The sequence below is a fragment of the Condylostylus longicornis genome, unplaced genomic scaffold, assembly GCF_029603195.1.
Source record: "Condylostylus longicornis isolate FDR11 unplaced genomic scaffold, ASM2960319v2 ptg000143l, whole genome shotgun sequence".
Classification (NCBI taxonomy): Eukaryota; Metazoa; Arthropoda; class Insecta; order Diptera; family Dolichopodidae; genus Condylostylus; species Condylostylus longicornis.
This window is the reverse complement of record NW_026578111.1, coordinates 81,034-106,916: the sequence shown is the minus strand read 5'-3', so window position 1 is coordinate 106,916 and position 25,883 is coordinate 81,034. Positions and strand designations below refer to the sequence as shown.

Here is a 25,883-nt window from a genome sequence, read left to right as displayed (position 1 = left end):
GCTCGTTTATTAACGTTTTTATTAGAGTTTTTGCTGAAATGTATGTTTCCTCACATTCACAGTTGGATTCATAAGGTTGCATGCCTTCATACTGGCAATGGTAGGTTAACAGCTGTTTGAAGTGGGATTCCAGAATTTTCTAATTCACACAACGACTTTTTTTTGCAGTTACGACGCTTTTTTAAAAATGTTTAGAAATGTGAAGAAAAAGAAAAAAAATTTATATTAAGGAAATCTTTTGCAGATTAACCGAAACCTTTTACAAAATAAATGGAGTCCCTTCCAAAATAAACGAAATATTTTCCAAATTAAATGAAATCCCATTTCATTCCATTTACATACTTTGAAAAAGCTTTCATTTATTTTGGAATAACTTTCATGTAATTTGGAAAAGTTTTGTATATTTTGAAAAAGGCTTCGTTTTTCTGTAAAAGGTTTGCCTTAATCTGAAAGTTCTATAAATGATCTCAGAAAGTAGTTTTTGTTACTATTGTTGTTAAATTTTGTTTTTAATTTTTTTTATGGTAAAAATTATTTCATACGTGAATAAAATATGCGATATAAAAAACGTGCATTTACATGTGGCAAATATGTAAATGCACGTTTTTCCTGAAATTTATGTACAGTGGCGAGCAGAAGTGTTCAAATAATTAAAAAAATTTTTTTATATTTAATTTTTTTTTTTAATTTTAAAACAAATTCAATTTTATTACATAACATAAATTTTACTTCAATATCAATCTAATAATTCATAAAATAAAAAACAACAATTCATTAAAAACAAAAACAAAAAACCGTTAAAAATTCATAAAAGTCTCATTTGAACAGTTTTGCACGTTTTTGCATGTTCAAAAATTTTATGAAAAAAAAAAACCGTTTCAAATCCGGTCTTTTGAAGCCGCATCATTAGGAACAGTATTATTTAGATTTAAATAGCGTAAAACCTTTGTTTAGATATAAATTTCTTTATTGTACGGAAAGAATTTCATTAAAATTTGCAAAATGAAAAAGATTTCTATAGAAACGGAAAATAATATAGTTTCCATGATAAAGCAGGGCTATTCAACAAGGAAAATTGCCGGATTATTAGAAGTATCTCTTGGGACTGTTTCTAACATAAGAAAAAAAAGGAATTTAAACGAAATAAAAAATGTAGGGGGTCGAAAAAGTTTGTTATCTGAGGCCGATGCTCGCTTAATGTATCGCTCTCTGAAAAATAAGAAAGTTAAAACCCCGAACGAGGCAGCTAGCAGGTTGGGAAAAGATGTAAGCGAGTGGACAGCTCGAAGAGCTTTGCATAAAATTGGTTTAAAGGCTGGAATCAAAAAGAAAAAACCTGCGATTTCTGAGAAAAACAGAATAGCCCGCTTGAATTTTTGCAAACAACACCAGCACTGGAACGTTGAGGGCTGGAAGCGTATAATTTGGTCCGACGAAACCAAGGTCAATAGATTTCAGTCCGATGGAAAGTCATATTACTGGCATCGCTCAAATGAAAAAAAGCTTCAAAGGCATCAAATTCAAGAGACTATGAAACACGGCGGAGGAAACATTATGGTATTGGGGTTGTTTTACATGGTGGCACATAGGCCCAGCTGTGAAAATAAACAAAATAATGACAAAAGAGTTATATTTAGAACTCCTGCAAACTTATTTGCCTACATTTGTAGAAGAATGTGCTTATCCGGTCGGTGAAATAATTTTTCAGCAAGACAGCGACCCCAAGCATATGGCAAAGATCGTTCAAAATTGGCTGAAAAACCAAGATTTTTCCATGCTAAAGTGGCCAGCGCAGAGCCCGGACCTCAATCCTATTGAGAATCTTTGGGCTATTGTGAAAAAACGGTTACATAATTATAAAGAGTCTCCCAAAAAAATAAATGAGCTATGGGAACGATTTTTGAAGGAATGGCAAAACTTAGATAAGGAAGTAATTCAAAATCTCGTTGAAAGTATGCCCCGGAGAATAAAGAGCGTCATTAAGAACAAAGGCCTATGGTCAAAGTACTAAAACCACATTTATATTAAAATTTCGTTTAAAATTTCAAAACGTGCAAAACTGTTCAAATGGGACTTTTATGAATTTTTAACTGTTTTTTGTTTTTGTTTTTAATGAATTGTTGTTTTTTATTTTATGAATTATTAGAGTAATATTGAAGTAAAATTTATGTTATGTAATGAAATTGAATTTGTTATAAAAATAAAAAAAAAATTAAATATAAAAAAATTTTTTTAATTATTTGAACACTTCTGCTCGCCACTGTAAATGCACTAGGTCCTAACCTGAAATTTATTTATTTCAGGTTAGGACCTAGGCAGAAATATATGCCATATATACCCTTGTATATGTATATATAATATACAAATGTATATACATATGCATTTTTTATTTAAGTACATTCGTATATAAACATACATACATAATGTGTGCTTAAAATTGTACAAAATTTTAACTGTATAAATTTTATATGCATGTACGTATGTATACTGCATCGCAAGTATTTATGTCCATATGTTTGAATATACATACAAACTTTTAGGAAGAAACCTTTTAAAAACGATTCGGCTTGCGAGCCAGTTTTCTGAAACGCATCGTCGTCGTTAATCGAGGATCTAGTATACCAAGAGTGCTGACAATAAAGTCTATTATGTAGATTTTGAAACAAAATACTCAGTGTCGAGATATTCAAATTTATGAAGAAAGCCTAATGTTATACTTCAATAAATAAATTAATTTCCAAACTGCAAATAAAGTTTTAATTATAAATAAGATTTCAGGAAAATAATTTGCAATATTTACGTTGTAGGATACATAATAATTATTAAGAGTCGTGTGGCAATCCTCTTTGAAAGCACCGTAGTTTATTCGAAAGTGATTTAAATCTAATATATGAATTAATGATGCGAATATTGGGCGTGGGTGTGTGTAGGACAATTGCAAACTGAATCTCGGTAAATGAACATACGCTTTATTTCAACGCAAAAGAAAAACTATTAAGTAGATATTAAGGTGTGTATTTTTCTCAGTCCAATACAATTCCAATTTGTATTTTATTAAATTCAAATTCGTATTTTTAGATTTATAAATAATTAAAAAAAATTTATTAAATGCTCCAAAAATTTAATGTGTATGTTATATAACCTTTATATTATATATCCAAATAATATAACTAAAATTGTACCTACTGGAGTATTATAGAAAAGAGGATCAACGATGAAATGATAGCAAGCATCGATCTAATAACCTTTTGGTTATCAGACTAACACGCTACCCACAAAACTACGCATTATTTTGAATTTACATATCTAATTCTTTATTTTATTCATATTTCATATGTATAACCTATAACTCTATAAAAATCATCTTATTTTACATTTAAAATATATGGCTGCTTTTGAGAAGTGAAAAGTACAGGTACTTCTGGAAGGGTTAGAGACATGGGACAAAAGGCATTAAATAGGGTTTTGCGAGTAGAGTCCCAAAAAAAATCTGAATTTGAAACTTTTTAGATATTCTGTGAAAATATTTGTGTAACAAAAACATGTTTTTCTTTTATACTTTATATTATTAGAAACACAAACCAAAAAATAACGAAAAAATATTCAAAAATATAATGATTTCACTCAGCTTTTTTCAAAGACATTAGATGTTTTGTGGCATCTGAATATTAACGGCCCTTTTCAAAAATGTCATATGATGTTCATTATGATTCCTGCAAATGACCATCTTCTGCAAAGTTGACACCGATATTACATGACTCTAATCATTTGACTTTTCAAATTAATCATATTTGCAAAAAGTGATTTGATGTTTGTAAATTCAAATGTGAAATAAATTTGTACTCGTTGTGCAGTTCAAGAAAAATCACGTAAATTAGTACTTTTATGTATTCAGTTTCATCAGCATAAGATTCGTTATTTTCACTTAAATTTCGATCCTCCTTCTACTTCGCTCATTTTCGCAAGTACTTTTCTAAGGAGGGCTAAATCATACAATTTTAGCTGCGATTTTGACGTATTTTACATTTTCAAGAGCTGCCAATTATAATTGCAAAAATTATTCCGTTTGTCTAACTTGCAAGGTACACATTTTTAAAAAGGGTCAATGCTTCATTTGCTATTGTGCTGAATATTGTTTTGTCAGCAAGCTTTAAAAAACTAAACATACACAATTTATGTACGTATGTACTTAAAATTTAATTTTTTATTGTTCGAATAATGTCTTTATATCTAACAAGTCCCAATGCTCAGAGAGAAACTTGAAAGCACGACCTTATTTGATATGGGTTTTTTTAAATCGAAGTGGATATTTTTTGAGAAGAAATATTAAAATAAATTCACACTTATTACAAAGCAGGTAAAATTAAGAAAATATATTTGAAAAATCAAAAAAATATATTAATATTTTCATTGATAATTATTTTAAAATTTAAAAAAAAGCGGAAAAACAACAAGCACATCCTTCGCCTTCAACGTTTTATATGTTACTGAAAGCATTTCATTATTTTTAAGTGAACAATTTTTTTTTCTCATAGGGTAAGTTAACTCAAGATATGGGGAGTAACTGTGGTGTCAAGTTGAAAATATAATTAATGAAAGATAATTCTTAAATACTGATATAAATACATAGTAAAGAAAAAATTTGAAGAGGGAATTAGAAAATAATATCTAAAATACAATCAAATATTATTTGTTAAATACAAATTTTATATAAACTTCAAAATTTTACCTCTATTTTTATTTGAAAAAATATTAAAAACTTACTATCATTTATATCAATTACCTAAGAAAAAAAAATATTTAAAATGTTTGGAAAAAACAATCACATATTTTTATGGCCGGATTTGAGTATTTTTTTTTATTTTTGAAATAAATGGTATTTTACCAAATGACTCAAAAATTCTGACTGTAAAATAACAGGTATTTTAAAATTTTTGTTCTTTATGTAAAATTCTTTCCGTTTAGAATTAAGATAAGTCATACATACACATGCAGGGACATTTTATAAATAGATTGCTCTTGTTTACCTGTTAATAAAATATGAAAAAAGAACACAGCAAAATTTTTGAAGCACTCAATATAACATGTTTGAAATAGTTTTAAAATAATTATTTAAAAAAAAATTTATTGGAAGTAGATACATACATATTTATTTTTAATAACTTAAAAACTAAGTGAAATTAAGTATTTGAAACAATTTTATAAGTAACGTATAAATAACCGAAATGAGATAATTCAAATTGTTGAAATGTGTCAACCTATATTACTTTTAATAACATTTTTGTTAGCCGACACTACTCAACTTACCTTATTGGGAAATACAAAATGTGCATAAAAAATCATACATCCTTCCTCATTAACATTTGAAACCATACTGAAATATGAATTTGAATTTTTTTTTCATTTTTTCTTTCCTCCTACCTTTCTTTCTTTTTCGTGCAATAGAATTTAAATGGGAAGCTTTTTAAAAAATGTGTATAATATCCTGACATTTTTTAAAATATTAATCTCTTTTTTACTTAAAAAAAAAGAAAAAAATAATAAAAAATATGACACGATCAGTAGCATTTAAAGAAAAAACCAGCAACGAAGCCAAAAATTCGTAATATTTCGTAAAAAAAATTGAGTATTGGGACTTGTTAGATATAAAGACATTAGTTCGAACGAAAAACTCTAAAGTGGTAATTTCTATTACATACATATATATGTTCACCCACAGTTTTGATATTATATATTAATTACATATCAAAATAATCATTACCACATATTATGTTTCGTTAGGAGCTTTGAAAAAATAGGTATATATTTATAATTATGTATGTACGTACTTAAAATTTTATTTTTTATTCGACCGCAAAATTTTAAAATGTTCAATTCTAATACATACAAATGTTCATATGTACATAATATATTTGAATAAAATTATTATTTTGTTTATGCCTAAGCCTCTTGGTTATTTGAATGATTTATTTTTGTATGCTTACCCCAATGATTCTATAATTGTGTGTCTAAAATTTATTTTTCTATATGTTTAGCCACAGTTTTGAATATTATTCAATTTTCTAAACTATTATAACAATATTTTTTCATCTGTTATATATTAAAATAAAAAATAAAATGAAAAAAAAACAAATTAAAATTAAAAAAAAATTTTAAAAATAATCCAAAAAAAGGAAAATACGACAATATTACGGCAAGCATCGATCTAATAACCTTCTCGTTATAAGACTACTACGCTTCCCATTAGGCTATACAGTACCTTAAATTATATTTATAATATAATTCTTTATATTTATAATTCTTTATTCATACTTCGTATAACTCTTCAAAAACATATATTTTACATTACATATATACAGGCCCAGTCCTGGTTTATTCGACGCTCCAAGCATTTTCTAAAAAGTGCGCGCCTGTCCCCTTTCCACTCTTCCTTCTCCTTTAATACTACGAACGAACTGTAATCAGAATTGCACATTGTCGATCACAAATAACTTTCTTATAACCTTATCTTTTAAGAGTTAATCATCTTTATAGTTAATCAGTTAAATGTATTTACTGATATTTATAGACTTGCATACACACACGAGCTTATGATAAATTGTGGTTTTTATTTTGGGGATAAATGTATAAAATAAATTATGTACCATTGCATTTTACTTTTATTTTTTGGATGATATACACCACATCAATTCAACATAAAAATCTTTATTCAACATTCACGTCATTATTAAACAAAATTTCGATATAAGTAGTATATATTACCAATTTATATTTAATTCTGTAATTGATAATATTTTTTACAAAAAATGAAGGAAAAGCAAAATAGTAGAAATTCTTATGTCAATAGAATAATTATATAATTTTGAAATTCATTCAAAATTTTTGAATATTAAACAAAAAAATTTTGTTATAAACAAAAAAAAATATTGGTATCCCAATATCAACCTACAATATTGTTCTATTATTTAAGAATATTAGTTATTTAGAATATTTGTTATTTTATTTCTATTCTCATTCTACATTTTTGATTTTTTTTTGTTTTTTTTTTTTAATTCAATAGTATACAGAAAAATAATGTGTGTATTATAATCACGGCTGACAGAAATACAGGCCTGGACCCTAAGAGAGAGTGACAGTTCACAGCTGATAATTCATCAACGTATTCTTATGGGACCTATAGAAGGTCCTTTTTAACATAATAAATTTCCCACAAGATCAACTTTTTTCAAATTTTTAATTAGAAAACGTTAAAATTCAATCTTTTTCTACTTTACTAGTGCTTATATTCTTGAAGGTTTGTGTTATTAAAACATTAAAAAATTGATTTAAAAAAAACCTTCCACGTTCCGCTCATTTTGTTAAGATTTTAATAAATGCTACACTACAGGGGAGAAAAAATAGTGCAATTTTTTTTTCGAAGTATTTAGTTGCATTAAAACCAACTGAAAATTTTCTTTTAAAATTTTTTACGTTTGATATTAACGAGTTTGTTTACTTTATATGATATATCTCCCAGAATGCATACTTCTGATATAATCACATATATATCTATATATTGTTCATGTGTATACTATATTAATTAAACTTATATGCTTCATAATTCATATAAATTACAGCATACGTGAATTTTTTTTATATTAAAAATCCATATAATTTTTTTAGGTATGTACATATGATTATAGTTTTATAAGGAATTATTTTCACGTTGTTAGTAAATCTAATTCGCTAAATTACCTAAACTACAGCACCAAAAACTTTAGAACTTATACAAGTTCCTTTATAATTTTTTTTTATTATGTTTGTTTTTAGAGGCTAGATGTGTAAAATGTGCTGGTAATCATATGACAGCAGAGTGCAACCAGAAGGATAATTTTCAGCCCAAATGTGCGAACTGCAATAAGGCACAGAATATAAGAAAAATAAGGAACCTGAGAACAAAACCCCACAAATAAAAAGAACTGACGCAGACATTATGCAAATTCATATAGTATGTTGATTAGAATTGACGAGATCTCTAAAAGATTATTAAAAATAGAAAATGGATACACTGAGGTGCATACGGGGACACCAAAGAAATTAAGAAAAGAAGTTCTTAATAAGAAACAAGAATTGGAGATTTTTCTTTTGAAATTCAGCTTATTTTGATAAAAATTCAACCGACTAAACAGGACTTTAGTGTTGGTGCTGTAGTGCAGCATTAAGAAAAACACTTCTGAACGTATAAAACTGGTCCTATAGACCAACTATTACCTCCGCGCTAACTTGGTTTTTTCGTACATTAATTAAATACCTTCCATAAGGAAATTGGTATTTCGTGTTAAATCGAAAGGTCTTGTTCGTTTAGGTCTTTCTGCAAAACCCCACAGTTGAATGCCATATAGCCATATTGGTTTAATGATTTGGCTATAAATTAATATCTTATTATCAATTGCCAAATTGGACTTACGACCTAGGAGCCAATAACTTTCTCTATATTTATTTTCTAATTCTGTGTTTCTTCTTTATATGCTCTTCCCACCTTAGTTTGACATCTAAAGTCATTCCTTGGTATTTTGTTAAGTTATGGATCGCTACGTTCGTTCCATTTAAGTTAATTTGTGGTGGATTCACTATTTTCCGATTGGTGAAGTTCATGTGAAACGATTTGGCTTCATTCAACTTCACTTTCCAATCCCTAGTCGGTCTCTTTTTGCTCTTTGCCGCCTTCCATAAGGAATAATTCGTTTCCTTCGTAGCTGACAAGTTGTTTTTATATAATTTTCGTATGTTGCCGATTTAAATTCTTGGATTTTTCTTTTAAGGACCTGGGGAAGCCTGTTTAAAACAGTTTTATCATCAGGGTGACGCGAACGCTGCCATCTACGTCTGGCCCTTCTCTGTTTACCTACCAATTCAGTTATTTCTCCAGGATAGTTATTTGCTGTCGGTTTGTACTTTGACATTTTTGTATTGTCCTATGCAGCTTTTTGCATGATTTTAAAAAATCCTTATAACTCAAGATCTAATTGTTCTCTTGATTGTATATTAATATTTACGTCAATATTGTTTATTATTTCGTATTTAAAGTGTAATCTGTAGTGCTATTTCAATCTGTAGTGGTATTTGCCAGAACGGGCTTAAATTATGTTTTAGTTATTTTTTCACGTAGTTTTAATGTGACAGCAGAGTGATCTGAATTAAAATCATAATTATCTTCAAGCCTTAGGAAGTTTTCTGATATTTTTTTTGGTTATAAAAAAGTCAATAACATCAGGAATCTTGTTAGTGTCAGTAGACCAATAAGAAGGAGTGCCAGTAGAGTGATAGCAACAACCTAGTTCTTGAATAGCTTTTCTTAGCTGTCTTCCTCTAGGTGTGATTCTAGAACCCCAATCTGTATGTTTTATAGTCACCTCGTATTAGATATCTGTGTCCATGTTTGTACAAGAGATCTTTAAAAGTGTTTTTCTTAATGCTGCAATTTGGTGGACAGTATACAGCACCAAGACTAAAGTCCTGTTTAATCGATTTAATTTTTATTGAAATAAGCTGAATTTCAGCTGTTTCTATCTTGAATTCTTCATTCTATTCTATACTTTCTTTTATCAGTATTGCACTACCTCCTCTTGGCTCATTGCTGGGATGTACTGCTTTATAGCAATCATAGCCTTTTATTTTAAGGTCCGTATAATATGTCAAATGAGCCTCCGACAGCAAACAAATATCTAAATTTTTCGTTTTGTGAAAAATCTCCAATTCTGTTTCTTAATAAGAACACCATTAGCATTCCACGTTACTATACGTACATCTTTTCTTAATTTCTTTGGTATCCCCGTATACACCTCAGTGTATCCATTTTCTATGCATCAGAGATCTCGTTCATATTGTCTGCGTCAGTTCTTTTTATTTGTGGGATTTTGTTCTCAGGTTCCTTATTTTTCTTATATTCTGTTTTGGTTTGAAGCGCTTGTGAATTCGATACTACCTTTAAAACCTTGCTAGGTGTCGCTATTCTTTCTTTTTTTGAAGCTCTTTCCCCATTAAATTTAACTTGATTTTGTTTGGTTTTATTCTTTTTTAATATTCTTTTTCGCAATTCTTTTGATAGCTCGATAGGTAGCAGGGTGTGCCTCATTGCAGTTCGCACATTTGGGCTGATATAATCCTTCTGGTAGCACTCTGTTGTCATATTATTACTAGCACATTTTACACATCTAGCCTCTCTTTGGCAAAACTTTTGTGTGTCCAAATCTCTGGCATGTCTTGCATTGCGGAATGGATTTGCTGCTTCTAAGAGCTTCAATTTTTACTCTTATGAGCAAGTATTCTATTTTATGGATTTTGGTTATCTCTTCCGAATGGTCAGAAGATAATATAAAGAGTGGAAAATTTACTGAAATATATTCTTCACTTTCTTTTTTCCTTTTGATTTTATTTACAACATCTAGGCATTTAAAGCCTAATGAACTCTTCTTTTATGTTCTCTGGCTCACACGTTGGATGGAGATTTCTAGCCATAACTTTAAGTCAGTTTATTCTCATACGTGTGCCACTCAGTCTAGCCTTATTTATAGCTTTTATTAGTAATCTGCATTCATTTTCGTTTTCCACATTTATTTTTAATTGGTCATTTTTCATGATATTGACTCTAACGTTTATTATTTCTTTTTTTAATATCTTAACTATGTGGGAATAGTTTTCAATGTTGCTTAATATAACCGGAGGAGGCTTGTGCTTCTTTGAATTTTCAGCCTTCATTTTAGGGATGGTTTCATTATTTTTTTAACTGTCCTCTCTGAATTTATTTCAGGAGATTTTTCCATTTTTCGCTTCTTTGCATTATTCACTTTTAGGAGCCAATCAGTTTCTCTAGCCAGTTCTTCCTCATCGGTTTCATATACAATAACTTAGGCATCTTTTTTCTTCTTTTCTGTTGTTCCAGATTTTATTTGATTTTATCAGATCTCGTTTCTAGCACCTTACAAAGACTCTCCAACTCGGTTATTCTCGAGTCCCGAGTATCCAATTTACTCTTCTTTATAAGATGCCTTCTCATATTACCCTCTTGGGTTTTCATTTGTTTGTCTTCTGCAAACTTATTAGACTTTTTCTTAGAGTTATCAGCCATAACTCAGCCATTTTTGTCGGCAATCACCAATGGGGGTGATCTCATGACCCCTGATCTCCTTCTAAATGGGTCCATCAACGCCGATCTACTATGCAATAAGTGGTCTCCCCCATAATCCATGAGACCAGTCTCCGAAGAGTGTAGATTTTCCAGCATTACTGGATTACCAACTGGGGTATTCAATACTTGTGTTTTGTTCATTGTATTTGTTTTGTTTTATTTTGGAGTTTTCTTCTCCTAGCCTTTGAGAATAATGCCCTCACAGCACATATAAGTTCTGCCGTCCCTTAGGGATCAGTCGCAGACCAGAGGGCCGCTCGTTGTGAGTCCGTCGCGTCTGGATTTCTATTTGGATTTTAGTGGACTGTTATCACAAGCATACCTTACTGCGGATATTTCGTAGCCCAGTACGCCGGGAGACCTTTAATTAATGTTTTTAATTTTTCCCGAAACTTTTTACACCAATATCCTCGCTTGACATTCTGAGTCCATAACTTGGTAAACTCCATATCCACTGCCTCCGACGACGTCTCTAATTTTATTTTGAAAAATATAGCGTTTCTTATTGTTGATGTGCTTAAACATTTACATATTTAATTTTTGCGTTTTTTCTGAATTATTTCCTGAATCCTTTAAAGAGGCTCTAGTTATCCCTATATTTAAGAAGAATGATTCTACAGTGACTAATCATTTTAGACCATTGTCAATTCTACCTGTTCTATCTAAAATTTTTGAAAAGCTTATAAAAATGACCTTTTTGTCATTTAAGCTAAAGTAAGCTAAATTTTTTTAGTAATTGATAGAGTATGCTGTACTTAAATTGAACTCTTAATAACATCCTATTCAGTTCGGTAATTTTTATTGGTATTGCTAAAACGCTTGATCTTGTAGATCTTGAAATCAAGCTATACCTTGCAGGTTTTAGAAATTTCATTCACGTTTGGTTCATATCTTTTCAATTGCAGGCAAAGAGTTCAAATTGGTGGTGTTGTAAGTGAATTGTCCTTCTTGTATTGTGGTGTCCGTCAGGACTTAGGTTCGGAGGCCCATTCCTTTCTTGATTTATATCAATTCTTTATTTCGCCAGCAATTTTGGGATCTATTTTGCATTTAGTTATGCAGGTAGTGGTAGTTCTACTATTACTGAGTACATCGAATTTGATTTAAAGATTTTGGAAAACTGGGCCTTATTGCACCAATCACTTATTACTTAACAACTTACAAAATAAGTTTTTTTTGACAACATAAGTTTGTAAGCGTTGCCCCAAAGTTTTACAAATTTCACTCACTAATCAACTTTGCAACTTATCATTTTTTGATAAGTAAAAATGGTAAGTGTTGAACCAAGAAAATTGCAAAATTATTGAACGTGTCGTAATTTTTATAATTTGATAAGAACTTATCATTACAGTTTTATTACTCATTGGATTTAGTTTATAAAAATACCAAAATTTAATATTAATTTTGTGTTAAGAACCAAAAAAAAAAAAAAATAAAACGAACAAATTCAAAAGAGAAAAAGCTTGCCGTTTTGGAAATTATTAAAAAAAATCTGATGTGGTCAGCACATAACCGACCGCATTGTGTATTGTCTAGTTAAATGAAAGTTTAACAGAATATTATAAAAATGTCTGTTAAATACTTCTTTCCAATTTTTAGGACATTAGTAAGCTTATAGTTAACATACTTAGAAAAATGTAAATTTGGCTCTTAGTAGAGTTTCACTTTGTGCTACCCGAATTCCCTAAAATGCTCGCCAGTTAGTTTCGGTAACAACCAGAACTCAAATATCAAATTTGAAGAAATTCCATCAATTTGTTCTGTGGATATGGTGAAAAATGTAAAATCGGCCCGCAAATCAGTTCTCGAGCCCTGATCTTTCCAAAAAAGTTATATGTTCATTGCTTTAATATGAGGAATTCATACATTAAATTTCAATGAAATCGGTTGATTATTTCTCTTTATATACACAAAAGTGTATGTTTGGCCCGTAGTAAACGTTTAGTTGCCGATGCCTGATCTTTCCAAAAAATTTATATGTTCATTTTTTTAATACGAGGAGTTCATATATTAAATTTCAATGAAATCGGTTGATTATTTCTCTTTATATACACAAAAATGTATATTTGGCCCGTAGTAAACGTCTAGTTGCCGATGCCTGATTTCTTCCAAAACATATGAATTTTTGCGAGCGGTCGAGATGAACTCATATATAAAATTTCAAGTAAATCGGTTGAATATTTTCTTCAAAATGTTCAAAAATGTAAAACAGGCCCGCTAAAAAGTGCAGTTCCCTAGGCCTGATATATACCAAAAGTTGATCGATCCGTGCCATGGTGGAAACAAACTTACATATAAAATTTCATACACAGACCGACAGACCGACAGACCGACAGACTGACAGACCGACAGACCGACAGGTTGCTAAAAATAGTTTATTTACACTTCCCTACTATGGAGAAGTACGTTCCCACCGAAAACTCGATATGCAAAATTTGTTGCCATCACATAACCTACCTATTGTTTACACAATACGGTCGGTAAAAATGAAGCAAGTACCTACCAAAAATCAATCTTATATTTATTTGTAAAGAATATACAATAGTACAAACTATTTTTAGGACATAATATTTGGATCATTCCAAAACACTGGCAGCGCGAAAGTAGAAAAGCAAAAATTGTGGGAGGAGGTTGTCAAAATGCAGAGATTAGCAAAATGCAATTTTTGTCAGAACATGCTCAGTTGTAATACGTGCTAAACGAAGGTTTTCTAATGTATTACAATCAAGTTCATAGTTTATTCTTGGCCGTATTCTACGTTTAGATGCGTGTACACATTCTTCTTCAAAAAATATTTCGAACCTATTAATTTTTATACCCTGCACTTTGTGAAGGGTATATTAACTTTGGTACGGAGTTTGTAACTACTTCAAGGAGTCATCTGCGGTATGGACATATATATATATATTCCATCATATCCGTCCGTCCGTCCGATCACACGATAACTCAAAAACGAATAATGCAATCGACACCAAACTTTCACAAGTTATTTCTTCTATGCCAAGGACCAACCCTATTGTAATTGGACTAATTCGGACAATGGGTTCGGGTAACTGCCATACAACTCAAAGAGTTTATTTTAAATATTTCAAAAACTAACAAAGGTATAACTATAAAATTTTGTATACATGTGTCCAATTATATTCTACACATGCAACGGTTCGGGTGGCTGTCATACAACTCTAAAAACAAATTTTTTATATACGGCAAAATAATAAAATCAGATTAATGAAACTTGGCAGTCGTGTGTCCAATTATAGATCAGATATATTTGTGAAATTTTAGTGGAATTGCTTGACAGGTTCGAGTACCTGCCATACAACTCCAAAAGCTAATTTTAAATATTTGGAAAAATAATAAAGTCAGATTCGTGAGACTTGGCAGTTGTGTATTCTTCTATTTGTCTATCATGCTTTATTTCACTCTAAATTACAGTATGGTATTGTTTGTTGGGGGTTCATATTTGGCTAGGATCACATCGCTTCTAATGTTTCAAAAACGTGCACTTAGGTTAGTTTGTAGGAAGCCGCAAGCTCCTACAAACTAGCTTTAATTTTTTTAGCAAGCTTACTCTGAGCTTTGATTTTTTTATTGAGAGGCGCATATTACCACTGCGAAGCTTATATTATTTTAAAGTTTTGCTTATTATGAGGTTTGGTTATCTTAATGTGAGAGGCATGTAATTTAAGATTTAATTTTAAATTCTTTTTCAATATTCCTAATCGTAGAAAATTACATTTTTGTAAATTTTATAATGTTACTTCGTATTTCCTTGCTTTTTCTTAATAAGATTGGAGTCTGATTACGGAACTTAGACTTCAATGTACAAGAACATTTGGTTAGAATAATTTTGTAAATTTCATATAATTAGCTGTTGGTTACTCTTATAATTTTCTTATGAGTTGAAAGTTATTTCTCATACTTTCTAATAAAGAAGAATTTTAAGAATACATGTATACTTAACATTTAGCAATATATTTTTTGAAAATTTAAAAAAATTTTTATATCAATATTTGTTATATATTAAAAAAAAAAATATAACAAAAAAATTTGTATAAATTATTTTAAGATAACCAATGTTTCATAGTAATGTTGTAAAAACAAATTTTGTAAACAAATTTTTTTGTTTTTAAGAACATTTTTGTATTTTGTAAAATAAAATAAAGTTAGCTCATTTTGAAACAATGAAGCAATTAGTTGATCGATAAAAAATTTAAAACTAGATACATTTTTATAAAAACGTCCTTGTTCGTTAAAGAGCGCAGTTTCAGTAGGATAAATGAAATAAAAAGGATGAATTGTAAAATAAATAGAAAACAAATAAAGTTGGGTCAAACCAATGGTTTGTATTGTAGCACTTTTCCCTTGAACAAGTGAAAATTCTGCTTTTAAATACAGTCTATGTATACCTATCACCCTATTAAAATTATTTTCATTCATTTACAAAACTATTTCTAGGATATTTAAGATGATGCATATATGCAGTCTTTGAAATAAAGCAAAAATTAATATAAGGTAGGGTTAGCATAATATTCAAAACGGATAGAAACTTTAAAAAAAGTTCGTTACGAAGCTTTAAAAAAAATATACCTACATGCTCATGTATGTGCTATATACTTAGATTAGGTTAAGTTAGCACGGCGCCCCGAAGGGTACATATAGGTCTCCTAGACTCGTTGTGTTGTCGCTGGATTTCTCCTTTTCCGCCCTCATTCGAACTAGCCGGACCTTCTCGTATATATGTACATAAGTACATAACGTATGTTTTCAAAATTTAACAAAATATGTATATTCGGAAATTATTCGTAAACTTATACCAATATTTATCTGTTATATATTAAAAAAATAAAACAAAAAAATTAAAAATAATCCAAAAAAAGAAAAATTCACAAATACTCCGGCAGGCACCGATCTAATAACCTTCTGGTGATTAGACTAACAACGGTACCCACTATGCTGTACTTTGGAATATTTTGAATTTACCTTTATAATTCTTTATTTTATTCATATTTAGTATAACTCCAAAACTCAAACACCATCTTATTAAACATTATATGCAGGGTGATTGGCTAGAGCATCAAAAATGGGTAAAATTTCTGTTTGGAACTAGTTGTCAAAACTCAACGGTTTCCGAGATACAAGGATTTTAACGAATTTTCGTGAAACTTCTAATTGTCCAAGCTTTTTTACTTATAACTTCCCTTTCAAAAAAGATAGAAGCTTTAAATGAACAGGTTTTGAATAGATTACAAGAGGGCTTGAAAGCAAAATATTACCTGGTTTTGCGTTTTATATACTTTTGGAATATCAAGCATTCGAACTTTGGGAAAACATTCGATGTCTTCATATCCATAATTTTGTGTGAAAGTTTTAGATACTTTAAATTTTTTTGTTACAGGTTTTTGGGCATTTTTTAAAGGTTTAGTTTAAGTGCTCATACGTTAAAAAATCTTTTACGGTACAAGAGATATAGCATAAAAAACGTTTCTATATCAAGATTTTAAAAGCTTTAATAAAATGTAAAAAATCAAAAAATGATTACTATTTTTTACTTTTATTGAATAAAATTTTAAGATTTTCAATGTACAAATTTAACACAAAATTGTGGGGATGAAGAACATTAAAATAAATAAAACGTTTCAGTCGATCTAAACCGAGTGAATCGTACCCTTGAGAATCTGAGCATGAAGATTTGTTTTTAAAATACTTAGAATTACCTTTTTGGGTTATTAAAAATGGAGCGCTGCAAAGTGGATGCTGATTTCTTGAACAAAGTTACCTTAAGCAATGAGGCCTAATTTCATCGTGATAGCTTTGCTCATTGACAAAATTGTCGTATTTGGGATTTGTTTGGTTCCGATTTTAGGTTGACGGCATCATAGGACTATTCTTCTTCGAAATGACATTTATTTGCAATGTTTTCCTATCGCAACATGATAATCTAATTTTTTGTGCCAAAATGGATGTGGACGGCATATGGCTTCAACGAAACGGTGAGATTTGTTATATAGCCCGAGAAATAATTCAATAATTTGGTCGTGTAATTTCTCGTTTTGGTGATCAGAATTGCCCGCCCAGATCATATAATTTAAAGCCGCTGGATTTTTTCTTTAGGGTTTTTTTGAAGTCTTAGTTTATGGTAACAAGGCCACGACCCCTCAAGCCTTGAAGGCGGAATTTGAGCGCTGTACCAACGAAATTTAGCCACTTTTATGCGAAACAATCATGGAAAGTTTCAACAAAAGAGTGCATATGTGTCAGCAAAGTCGTGGAGGCCATTATTCGGATATGCTATTCCATACATAACCCTATACCGTAAAAATCAAAAAAAAAATTATATTTTTTAATTATAAACCCCTGTTTTTATGAAAATTGCTTCTTGCGTCAATTTTGGCACACCCCATATATACTTAACATAATATTCAAAACTGTGAGTAAACATATAGAAATAAAGTTTAAACACATGATTATATCTCATTACATCTCCAGGATATGGTCCAAAGCTAACGAAACATAATATTCAAAACTGTGGGTAGAGAAATAAAGTTTAAACACATGATTATATCTCATTACATCTCCAGGATACATTCCAAAGCTTTCAACACAAAGGAAGTCAAACTAAACAGCCTAAAATCCTTCAGGTTTACATGACCCCTGCTTCCCGGACTTGGGATGAAAATCACCTTTACACGCCTCCTTGATCTGGGTACGTGACACAGTTAAGACAGCTTCTGAAAACTTTTAGATGTCGCAAGACTATAAATTGCCTAGTGTCTTGCAGGATTGTTGGAACTTCCATTCCGACACCATTTGTCGCCATCCATTCCAGGCGCTGCACGTGTTGAAAAGTTGTCCGGGGCTCAGACAATCATCTCAGTATTCCAGTCATTCTCAAAGTGTTCAACGCGGCAGGCCCTACTGAGCAGCCTCTGGAACAAATTCAACGTCAAAATAAGTTTGGGATCTCCACGGACATCTCGGTTCACGTTCTATCGAGACTTCTCCAAAAAATTGATTAGAGTGCCCTTAGACAGTAACCTGCTTAGTCTGGCATACCCTATTTCCACATTGCACAAAACCATGGAAATCACAGCCATGAACTTGTCTCGCACGATTCCCCTAAATTTAACTCAATTCGTTCTTCTTGGGTTCCTATATGGTAAAGGATATTTAGTCTCGAACCACACCGTGAAGAGAATCCAAAAATGGTCTCTTGTGGGGCACTCCCAAGTTCTGGACTAAACAATTTGGTTTAAAGTGTTATAGTTACGAGATCTTCCCAGCCAACAAAGCTGTTTGTGCTGGGAAAAGTAAAAATGAGAGTGTTGCCTCTATTGGCTATTTCTAAACTGCTGTTTAAGATAAAATCGAAAAAGGACTTACCTACTTCGTTTGTCTCTGAGATCGTCCAGAGAGTGTGTCTGGCGTTTCACAACCAATGATCAAACTGGATCGTTTGGTTGTGACCTCCTATACCAGGTTAGAGGTTTCTGGCGGTGAGGTAAGATATATTATGGGCTATATAAGCCGAGTCTATGAACAGAGTCTCGCCGTTTTCTTCCTCCAGCCTTGTAACCGCCAAATCCTCGATGCTGAAATTAGAGCAAATAAATGATGTGTCTCTTAACTAACATGCAGATTCTGCATCTAGTTCTACTAGCTTGCAGAAGAGGTTATATTTTCTGCTGCTGAGTCCTTTGAACCTGTTACTGTCTTGAATAATAGCGATGGCTTCCTCATATAGGAACACCATCAGGCTATCCGAGGCGCATTTCGAGTGAAATTTGTCTCCCGCAATACTCATTCTAGGGTTCCGAATATGTTCTAAGGTTTTTCTTGGGATTTCTTAGCAAGGATGAAGTTAATCTTGGATTCGTCTCCCTTGCCGCCAATCTCAGCGACGATCGAGCTGGGAAAATTCGCCGAAAGCCGGTTGACTCTAAACTTAAGACACCCTTGTCCTTCATGGTTATTAGATGTTCCATTACCATCCCCGAAAGCTTCGCCTTTACTTTACACCAGAGCTCCACCGACAGTTTCATGTTGGACGACCTCCTGTCGACGACTCCAAACTGTAGGTGGTCCCACACTATTTGTTCTCTTCGTATTTTTTTTTTTTGAGCTAGGTGTGGGGTTGTTTGTGCTGTGGATATCTGCGGCTTGGCAACCCTCAAAAGAGCAAGCTTTTCATCATCCTGGGACCTGTTGCGTTTCATATTCTCAAGAGGTTTTGAATCCACAATATGCTTTGAACTCATCACTTACCTTCTGGTATTTGATTTTGTCCAGAGCATCACTTTAACAGAGTTTATCTTTGGCCTTATTTTGGGTAATCTTGTTCAAAATTTACTTGATCTTAGAAAACCTCTTTTAAAGGAAATTGACATGGTCCTTTAGATTTTCTGCTCTTGCAACTATGACTGGTTCCTTCGGTTTTCGGTTTTGGCTATTTCTGTGACGACGTTCTCTGACTGGGTTCTTTGGCGCATATTAAATCTTCAAAGCTAAACTAATGGTTGGAGGCCAGTATCTTATCGTCAAACGAGGTGTCAACTTACTCTTGCCGACGTAGTTGTATTTTGTTGATGATGCGATTTTTAGTTTAGTTTTTAAGTTTAGTTTTTTCGATGTTGTTGATGTTTTGTTCCATTTTTAGTCCCACAAGTGTGTCCGGAATGACGGTCCTTTCTGGCATAGCCGACTTATCAGTATAAGGCATTTGTACAATCGATCTTGCAATCGTCACTACTGAGGTGTAACTAATACTTCAGGGTTGAGGGCGAGAATCACCAGACCAGAAGGCTTAAACTCATCCTTCTACTCCCTAAATGCGATCTCACCACGGAGCTCTCTAAGTTTTAGATTTCCTTGTCGATCTTATCGGCATGGCTGAACCGGTCAGATACTGATACATCGCTCTCAAGATCATCGATCTTTCTCAGTCCCTCACCAAGACAAAGTGGAGTTCCTACGACGAAGTTATTAACTTTTAGTAGCTATCTTCTAATTAAAAAAAAATGTATAATTAAAATATAAATATATAGATTATAATTTTATAAATATAAAAGTTTATTATAAAAGTTTACAACAAAAGTTGAATTTTACGCATGTTTTGACATGGCAATTTATTAAGATGTTTATGTTAAGATATGACATGTTTAAACACTTGGACTTTCTTTGATTCCAAATATTGAATAATTATCTATATAAAAACTTCGAGACTATGAAATCTTGCTTTAATTCTAAATCGAATTCCCTGTTTTATTAAATTTTCTGAATAATGAGCTAGCTGAAACATATCGGGGAATGGTATGTAACATTCTAATACAAAACCGATTTTGACTAAGCTTGAATGGTCGAATATGGAAAACTAGTGTCATTAATTTTTACTATACACATTTAAATGCAATGCACAAAACGTTATTTAGTTTACTTTTTCCCGCTTGAAGAGATGAGAGACTCCCGCTGAAAAATACGCAAGCAGAAATTGTCTCCAAACTTGACGTGCAAGGTTGTATTCTTCATCCATAATTAAGAAAACTGTCTTTAACTAGAATTATATTATCATAGAATTTACATGTTCCATTATGCTCTTAAAACTTATAAATTTGTTTCACATATACATAATTTCGTATTCGTAAAATTTTCCTATCTACTTCTTTCCTAAAAAATTCAGTCAAAATTCTTTCCTAAAAAGTCAGTTATGTGAGTTTATTTGTTCTAAAAAAATTACTTAAAGTTAAAACTGTTGATTTTATTTTTTCTAAAAAAATAAGTAGTAATATAATGAACTTTTTCTCTTAAATTAATTTTAGTTTATATCCTTATAAATTGTAACAAATAAAATATTAGTTTTAAAACACCAAACTTTCAAAGAGCGTCTACATACATGTTCAAAAACTTTGGAATTATTTGTGGCTTTTCCAACAAACTCGTACAGCCACCAATAATTTGATGATCATGAATTACAATGTATGTATTGCAGTTTTTCAGACCCTTAAATATTTTTCAACTCCACTTTTGAAATTAGAGTATGTATTTTTCTTATTATGGTAGGTTCGTCACCTGCCTGGTAAACTCAATGAAGTAAGAAACTGGTTCATGGTTACCTACAATATCATGCACCAGTCCTGTGCTCCTCCCAGGAGCGAAGTAGGAATGAAAAACAAACCTTTTATTATCATTTAGTACTCTTATAAGTGTGCAATTACAGTACCTACTTTTATAATAATTCGAACAGAAAAAAATCTGATGTGGTCAGCACATAACCGACCGCATTGCCTAGTTAAGTGAAAGGGTTAAAGAATATTATAAAAACGTCTTTTAAATACTTCTTTCCAATTTTTAGGACATTAGTAAGGTTATAGTTAACATACCTAGAAAAATGTAAATTTGGCTCTTAATAGAGTTTCGCTTTGTGCTACCCGAATTCTCAGAAATTCCCGCCAGTTAACCAGAATTGATGGAATTTCAAGAAATTCCATCAATTCGTTCCGTAGATATGGTGAAAAATGTAAAATCGGCCCGCAAATCAGTTTTCGAGCCCTGATCTTTTCAAAAAATTTATATGTTCATTGTTTTAATACGAGGAATTCAAATATTAAACTTCAATGAAATCGGTCAATTATTTCTCTTTATATACGCAAAAACGTATATTTGCGGACGGTCGAGGAAAGCTTATATATGAAATTTCAAGTAAATCGGTTGAATACTTTCTTCAAAATATTCAAAAATGTAAAACACCCGCTAAAAAGTGCAGTTCCCGAGCCCTGATATATCCCAAAAGTTGATCAATCCGTGCCATGGTGGAAATAGACTTACATATAAAATTTCATCAAAATCGGTTCAGTAGAACTTAGATACACACGTGCACACACAGACCGACAGACCGATAGACCGACAGATCGACAGATCGACGGACCGGCAGGTTGCTAAAAATAGTTTACTTACACTTCCTTACTATGGAGAAGTGCATTCCCAAAGAAAACTCGATATGCAAAATTTGTTGCCATCACATAACCTACCTATTGTTTACACGATACGGTCGGTAAAAATGAGTTAACTTAATGTTAAATAATTTATCTTTCATATTAATCATATTTTTGTCTATAAGTAAAAATGGAGATATTAAATGTAGATTCACATCACAATTTTTTTGTAAATTGCATTCGAACAAAATATTTTTTATTACTTGCAGAAACATGGCTTGTATAATCCTGACGATTCTTCCATTGGAAAACTCTTGAAAGCTTTAAAATTTGAACCCATTTTAAAAGTTTCAAATGCCTTAAAAGGCACTCAACTTAAACTGCTACTCCATTTGAATTCGTCACAAAAAGTCTTGTTTAAACCACAATGGTATTCGAAAGAAACTGTTATTGAAGGTCCAGTTTATAGTGGTAAGGACCGACATAGTGCAGAAATATACTCTTTTTATTTAGGAGCAGTTTTAAATATTTCGTGGATGCCCTTAGGTAAGTTCAAAAATAAAGGATTGCCATTTAATTTTAAAAGAAAGGTAATAAACATACTTCTCTAAACACATTTATCATTTTAAATTTTTAGTGGTTGGTCGTAAAATCAATTTACAAGAGGTATACCAAAAGGGCGATTTACTTTTAAAAAAAACTATGTTTATCAAAGGTAAATATTTTGCGATTTTCACTAAAGATACTATGACATAGTGACAATTAAGCGTGAAACTTTAAGAGAACTAAAAAAATGTTGGGGTGATTTGTTTCATGAAACAAACATATTTCGTTTTAGCGAAGTTTTTTTTTTGTGTTTTTTATTAGTGCTTTATTTTCATCAAGAATAATTTTTCATATTTTATGTAAACTGAACATATTTTATCTGTTTTTTATATCCTTCTCAAATATTTTTGTAAATGCTGATAAAAGCAAGATGGGAATGTAGATGTTTAAGCTTGACAAATCGCCCATCTCATGTAGAGGAACTACTACTCCTACTTTGAGAGCATCAGAAAAAATTCTTTGCCTAACACTAAAATTAAAAATATATGATAAAATGCCCGCAATAAACCATGCAATATATTTTACGACCGTACTGGAAATATGGTTATGAGAGCAAGAAACTGACATTTTTAGAGTTTTTTATAATTTCATAAATTTCAAATGCAAAAAAAACTCTTAAAAACGAAAGTATTAAGTTGATAAATATCGTAATGCAAAGAATCATCATAAATATAAGTTAGACCAAGATTGTCACTTATTTGAACAAAAGAATAAGTAAAATACTGCAACCTGTCGGTCTGTCGGTCTGTCGGTCTGTCGGTCTGTAGGTCTGTCGGTCTGTCGGTCTGTATGTCTGTCGGTCTGTCGGTCTGTGTGTGCACGCGTGTATCTCAAGTTCGGCTGAACCGATTTTGATGAAATTTTATATGTAAGTTTATTTCCACCATGGCACGGATCGATCAACTTTTGGTATATATCAGGCCTCGGGAACTGCACTTTTTAGCGGGCCTGTTTTACATTTTTGAGCATATTGAAGAACGTATTCTACCGATTTACTTGAAATTTCATATATAAGTTTTGCTCTACCGGCGATGAAACCTCCTAACTTTTGGAAGAAATCAGGCGTCAGCAACTGGACGTTTACTACGGGCCAAATATACATTTTTGTGTATATAAAGAGAAATAATCAACCGATTTCATTGAAATTTAATATATAAATTCCTCGTATGAAAACTATGAACATATAAATTTTTTGGAAAGATCAGGGCTCGAAAACTGATTTGCGGGCCGATTTTACATTTTTCACCATTTTCAAGAAAATATTCAACCGATTTACTTAAAATTTCATATATGAGCTTTGTTTGACCGTCGTGAAAATTTCTAGCTTTTGGAACAAATCAGGCATCGGCAACTGGACGTTTACTACGGGCCAGATATATATTTTTGTGTATATAAAGAGAAATATTCAACCGATTTCATTGAAATTTAATATTTGAGTTCCTCGTATTAAAACAATGAACATGTAAATTTTTTGGAAAGATCAGGGCTCGAAAACTGATCTGCGGGCCGATTTTACATTTTTCACCATATCTACGGAACGAATTGATGGAGTTTCTTGAAATTTGATATTTGAGTTCTGGTTGTTACCGAAACTAACTGTCGAGCATTTCAGGGAATTCGGGTAGCACAAAGCGAAACTCTACTAAGAGCCAAATTTACATTTTTCTAGGTATGTTAACTATAAGCTTACTAATGTCCTAAAAATTGGAAAGAAGTATTTAACAGACATTTTTATAATATTCTGTAACACTTTCACTAAACTAGACAATACACATTGCGGTCGGTTATGTGCTGACCACATCAGATTTTTTTACTATTGTTCAGATTTGCACTGTGACTGCAAGAATTTATATAGTTTTGAAACTTGGTTAGGAAAATGTTAAATTATGCAGATGAACAATTATCAGAATTCAAGCAAGTTAACGAAGCTCTAAAATCATTCTTTTTCACAATTTTTTACTCAGTCCTTAAATTTTTTGAAGTTCTGTGAAACAGTAGACCAATCATACAATGATCTGTTATATTGAAATCAAAATCAAAAATATCAGATACAAAATCAGTATTATTATTTCTGTGAAGTTATCAATAAAACTTTCAAAATTATTTATACTGCGTGTAGGATTAGATAATGAAGATGTACCTTAAACCCAAATGCAGCATACCTAAAAATCATCAAGCAGATTCGAGTTACATAAAAAGTTAACAAAAAACAAAACCATATTTTTACACAGAATTTTCAAGATAATAAGATAATACCCATATAAATAAATTTATTTCACACCCATGCAGTTTATAATTTCCAATAAAGCACTATAACATTCCGGAAATTACACAGTCAACAGCAATAATATCACAAGTAGTTAAATTAGGGTTACTCCATCAGAACGATTTGTTTCGTTACATTTAGGCACCTAAATGTACTTTGTAATTGGAATAATTTCATTATTTGAAATTTCACAATCGTAAATGAACATCTCAGACAAAAATATCAGAATAGGCAAATGATCAAGGCGTACCAAATGCGAAAGTAATAAATCAAAATTTTTATGCATTCTACGGATATTTTGAAGCACAATCGAGAAACTAACACTTCTTGTGTTACTCGTATTAAGTTTAGCAACACAGAAATGATTCATTTCACTATTCATATCAGAATTAACAAGGAATCTGAAAAAAGATTATTTACGTTATTTTTATTTATAGAATATAAAATTAGATAAATTTAAAAATATTAAATAACAAACTAAATATTAAAAAGGTATTTTTGTAATTCTGATAGCAGTATTACTTTCTATTCTTATATATAATATATAATTTGCAGTTTTTTAAACAATTTTACATTTATTATTCGCTTTTAGCTTTTTCACCTTAGCCAGTAACATTCTATTATGCTTAGTTAAACATTCATTTATGTAAGTATGATTATTAGCATATTCATCACCAAAACAATCATTTAACTTTATTTTTTTTACTTCGAACAGCATTTAAAATATTTTGTTTTATAACAACAGAATAAAATTTAACTTTGACGATGTTTGTGTTTACATTTTTTGATTTTTAGTTCTAAAAGTACAAATTCTGCATGTGTATTTTTATTTCTTTTTTTCGAAAAAATCAATTTTTTCTTTTTGTAATTTCGTACACTTTCTATGAACCAAATGATCAAATTGCTAAATTATCAC

The 25,883-nt window shown here is 31.0% G+C and overlaps 1 protein-coding gene across 1 annotated transcript in view; it reads left to right on the top strand.

The window, feature by feature from the left end:
* The window catches only part of LOC129615666 (glycosaminoglycan xylosylkinase homolog), a 93,035-nt gene that overhangs the window by 5,522 nt on the left and 61,630 nt on the right, over positions 1-25,883 (top strand). The window contains exons 3-4 of the mRNA XM_055530992.1: positions 22,365-22,641; positions 22,733-22,810. Of these exons, the coding sequence (XP_055386967.1) occupies positions 22,365-22,641; positions 22,733-22,810 (355 nt within the window). The remainder of the gene's footprint in view (positions 1-22,364; positions 22,642-22,732; positions 22,811-25,883) is intronic.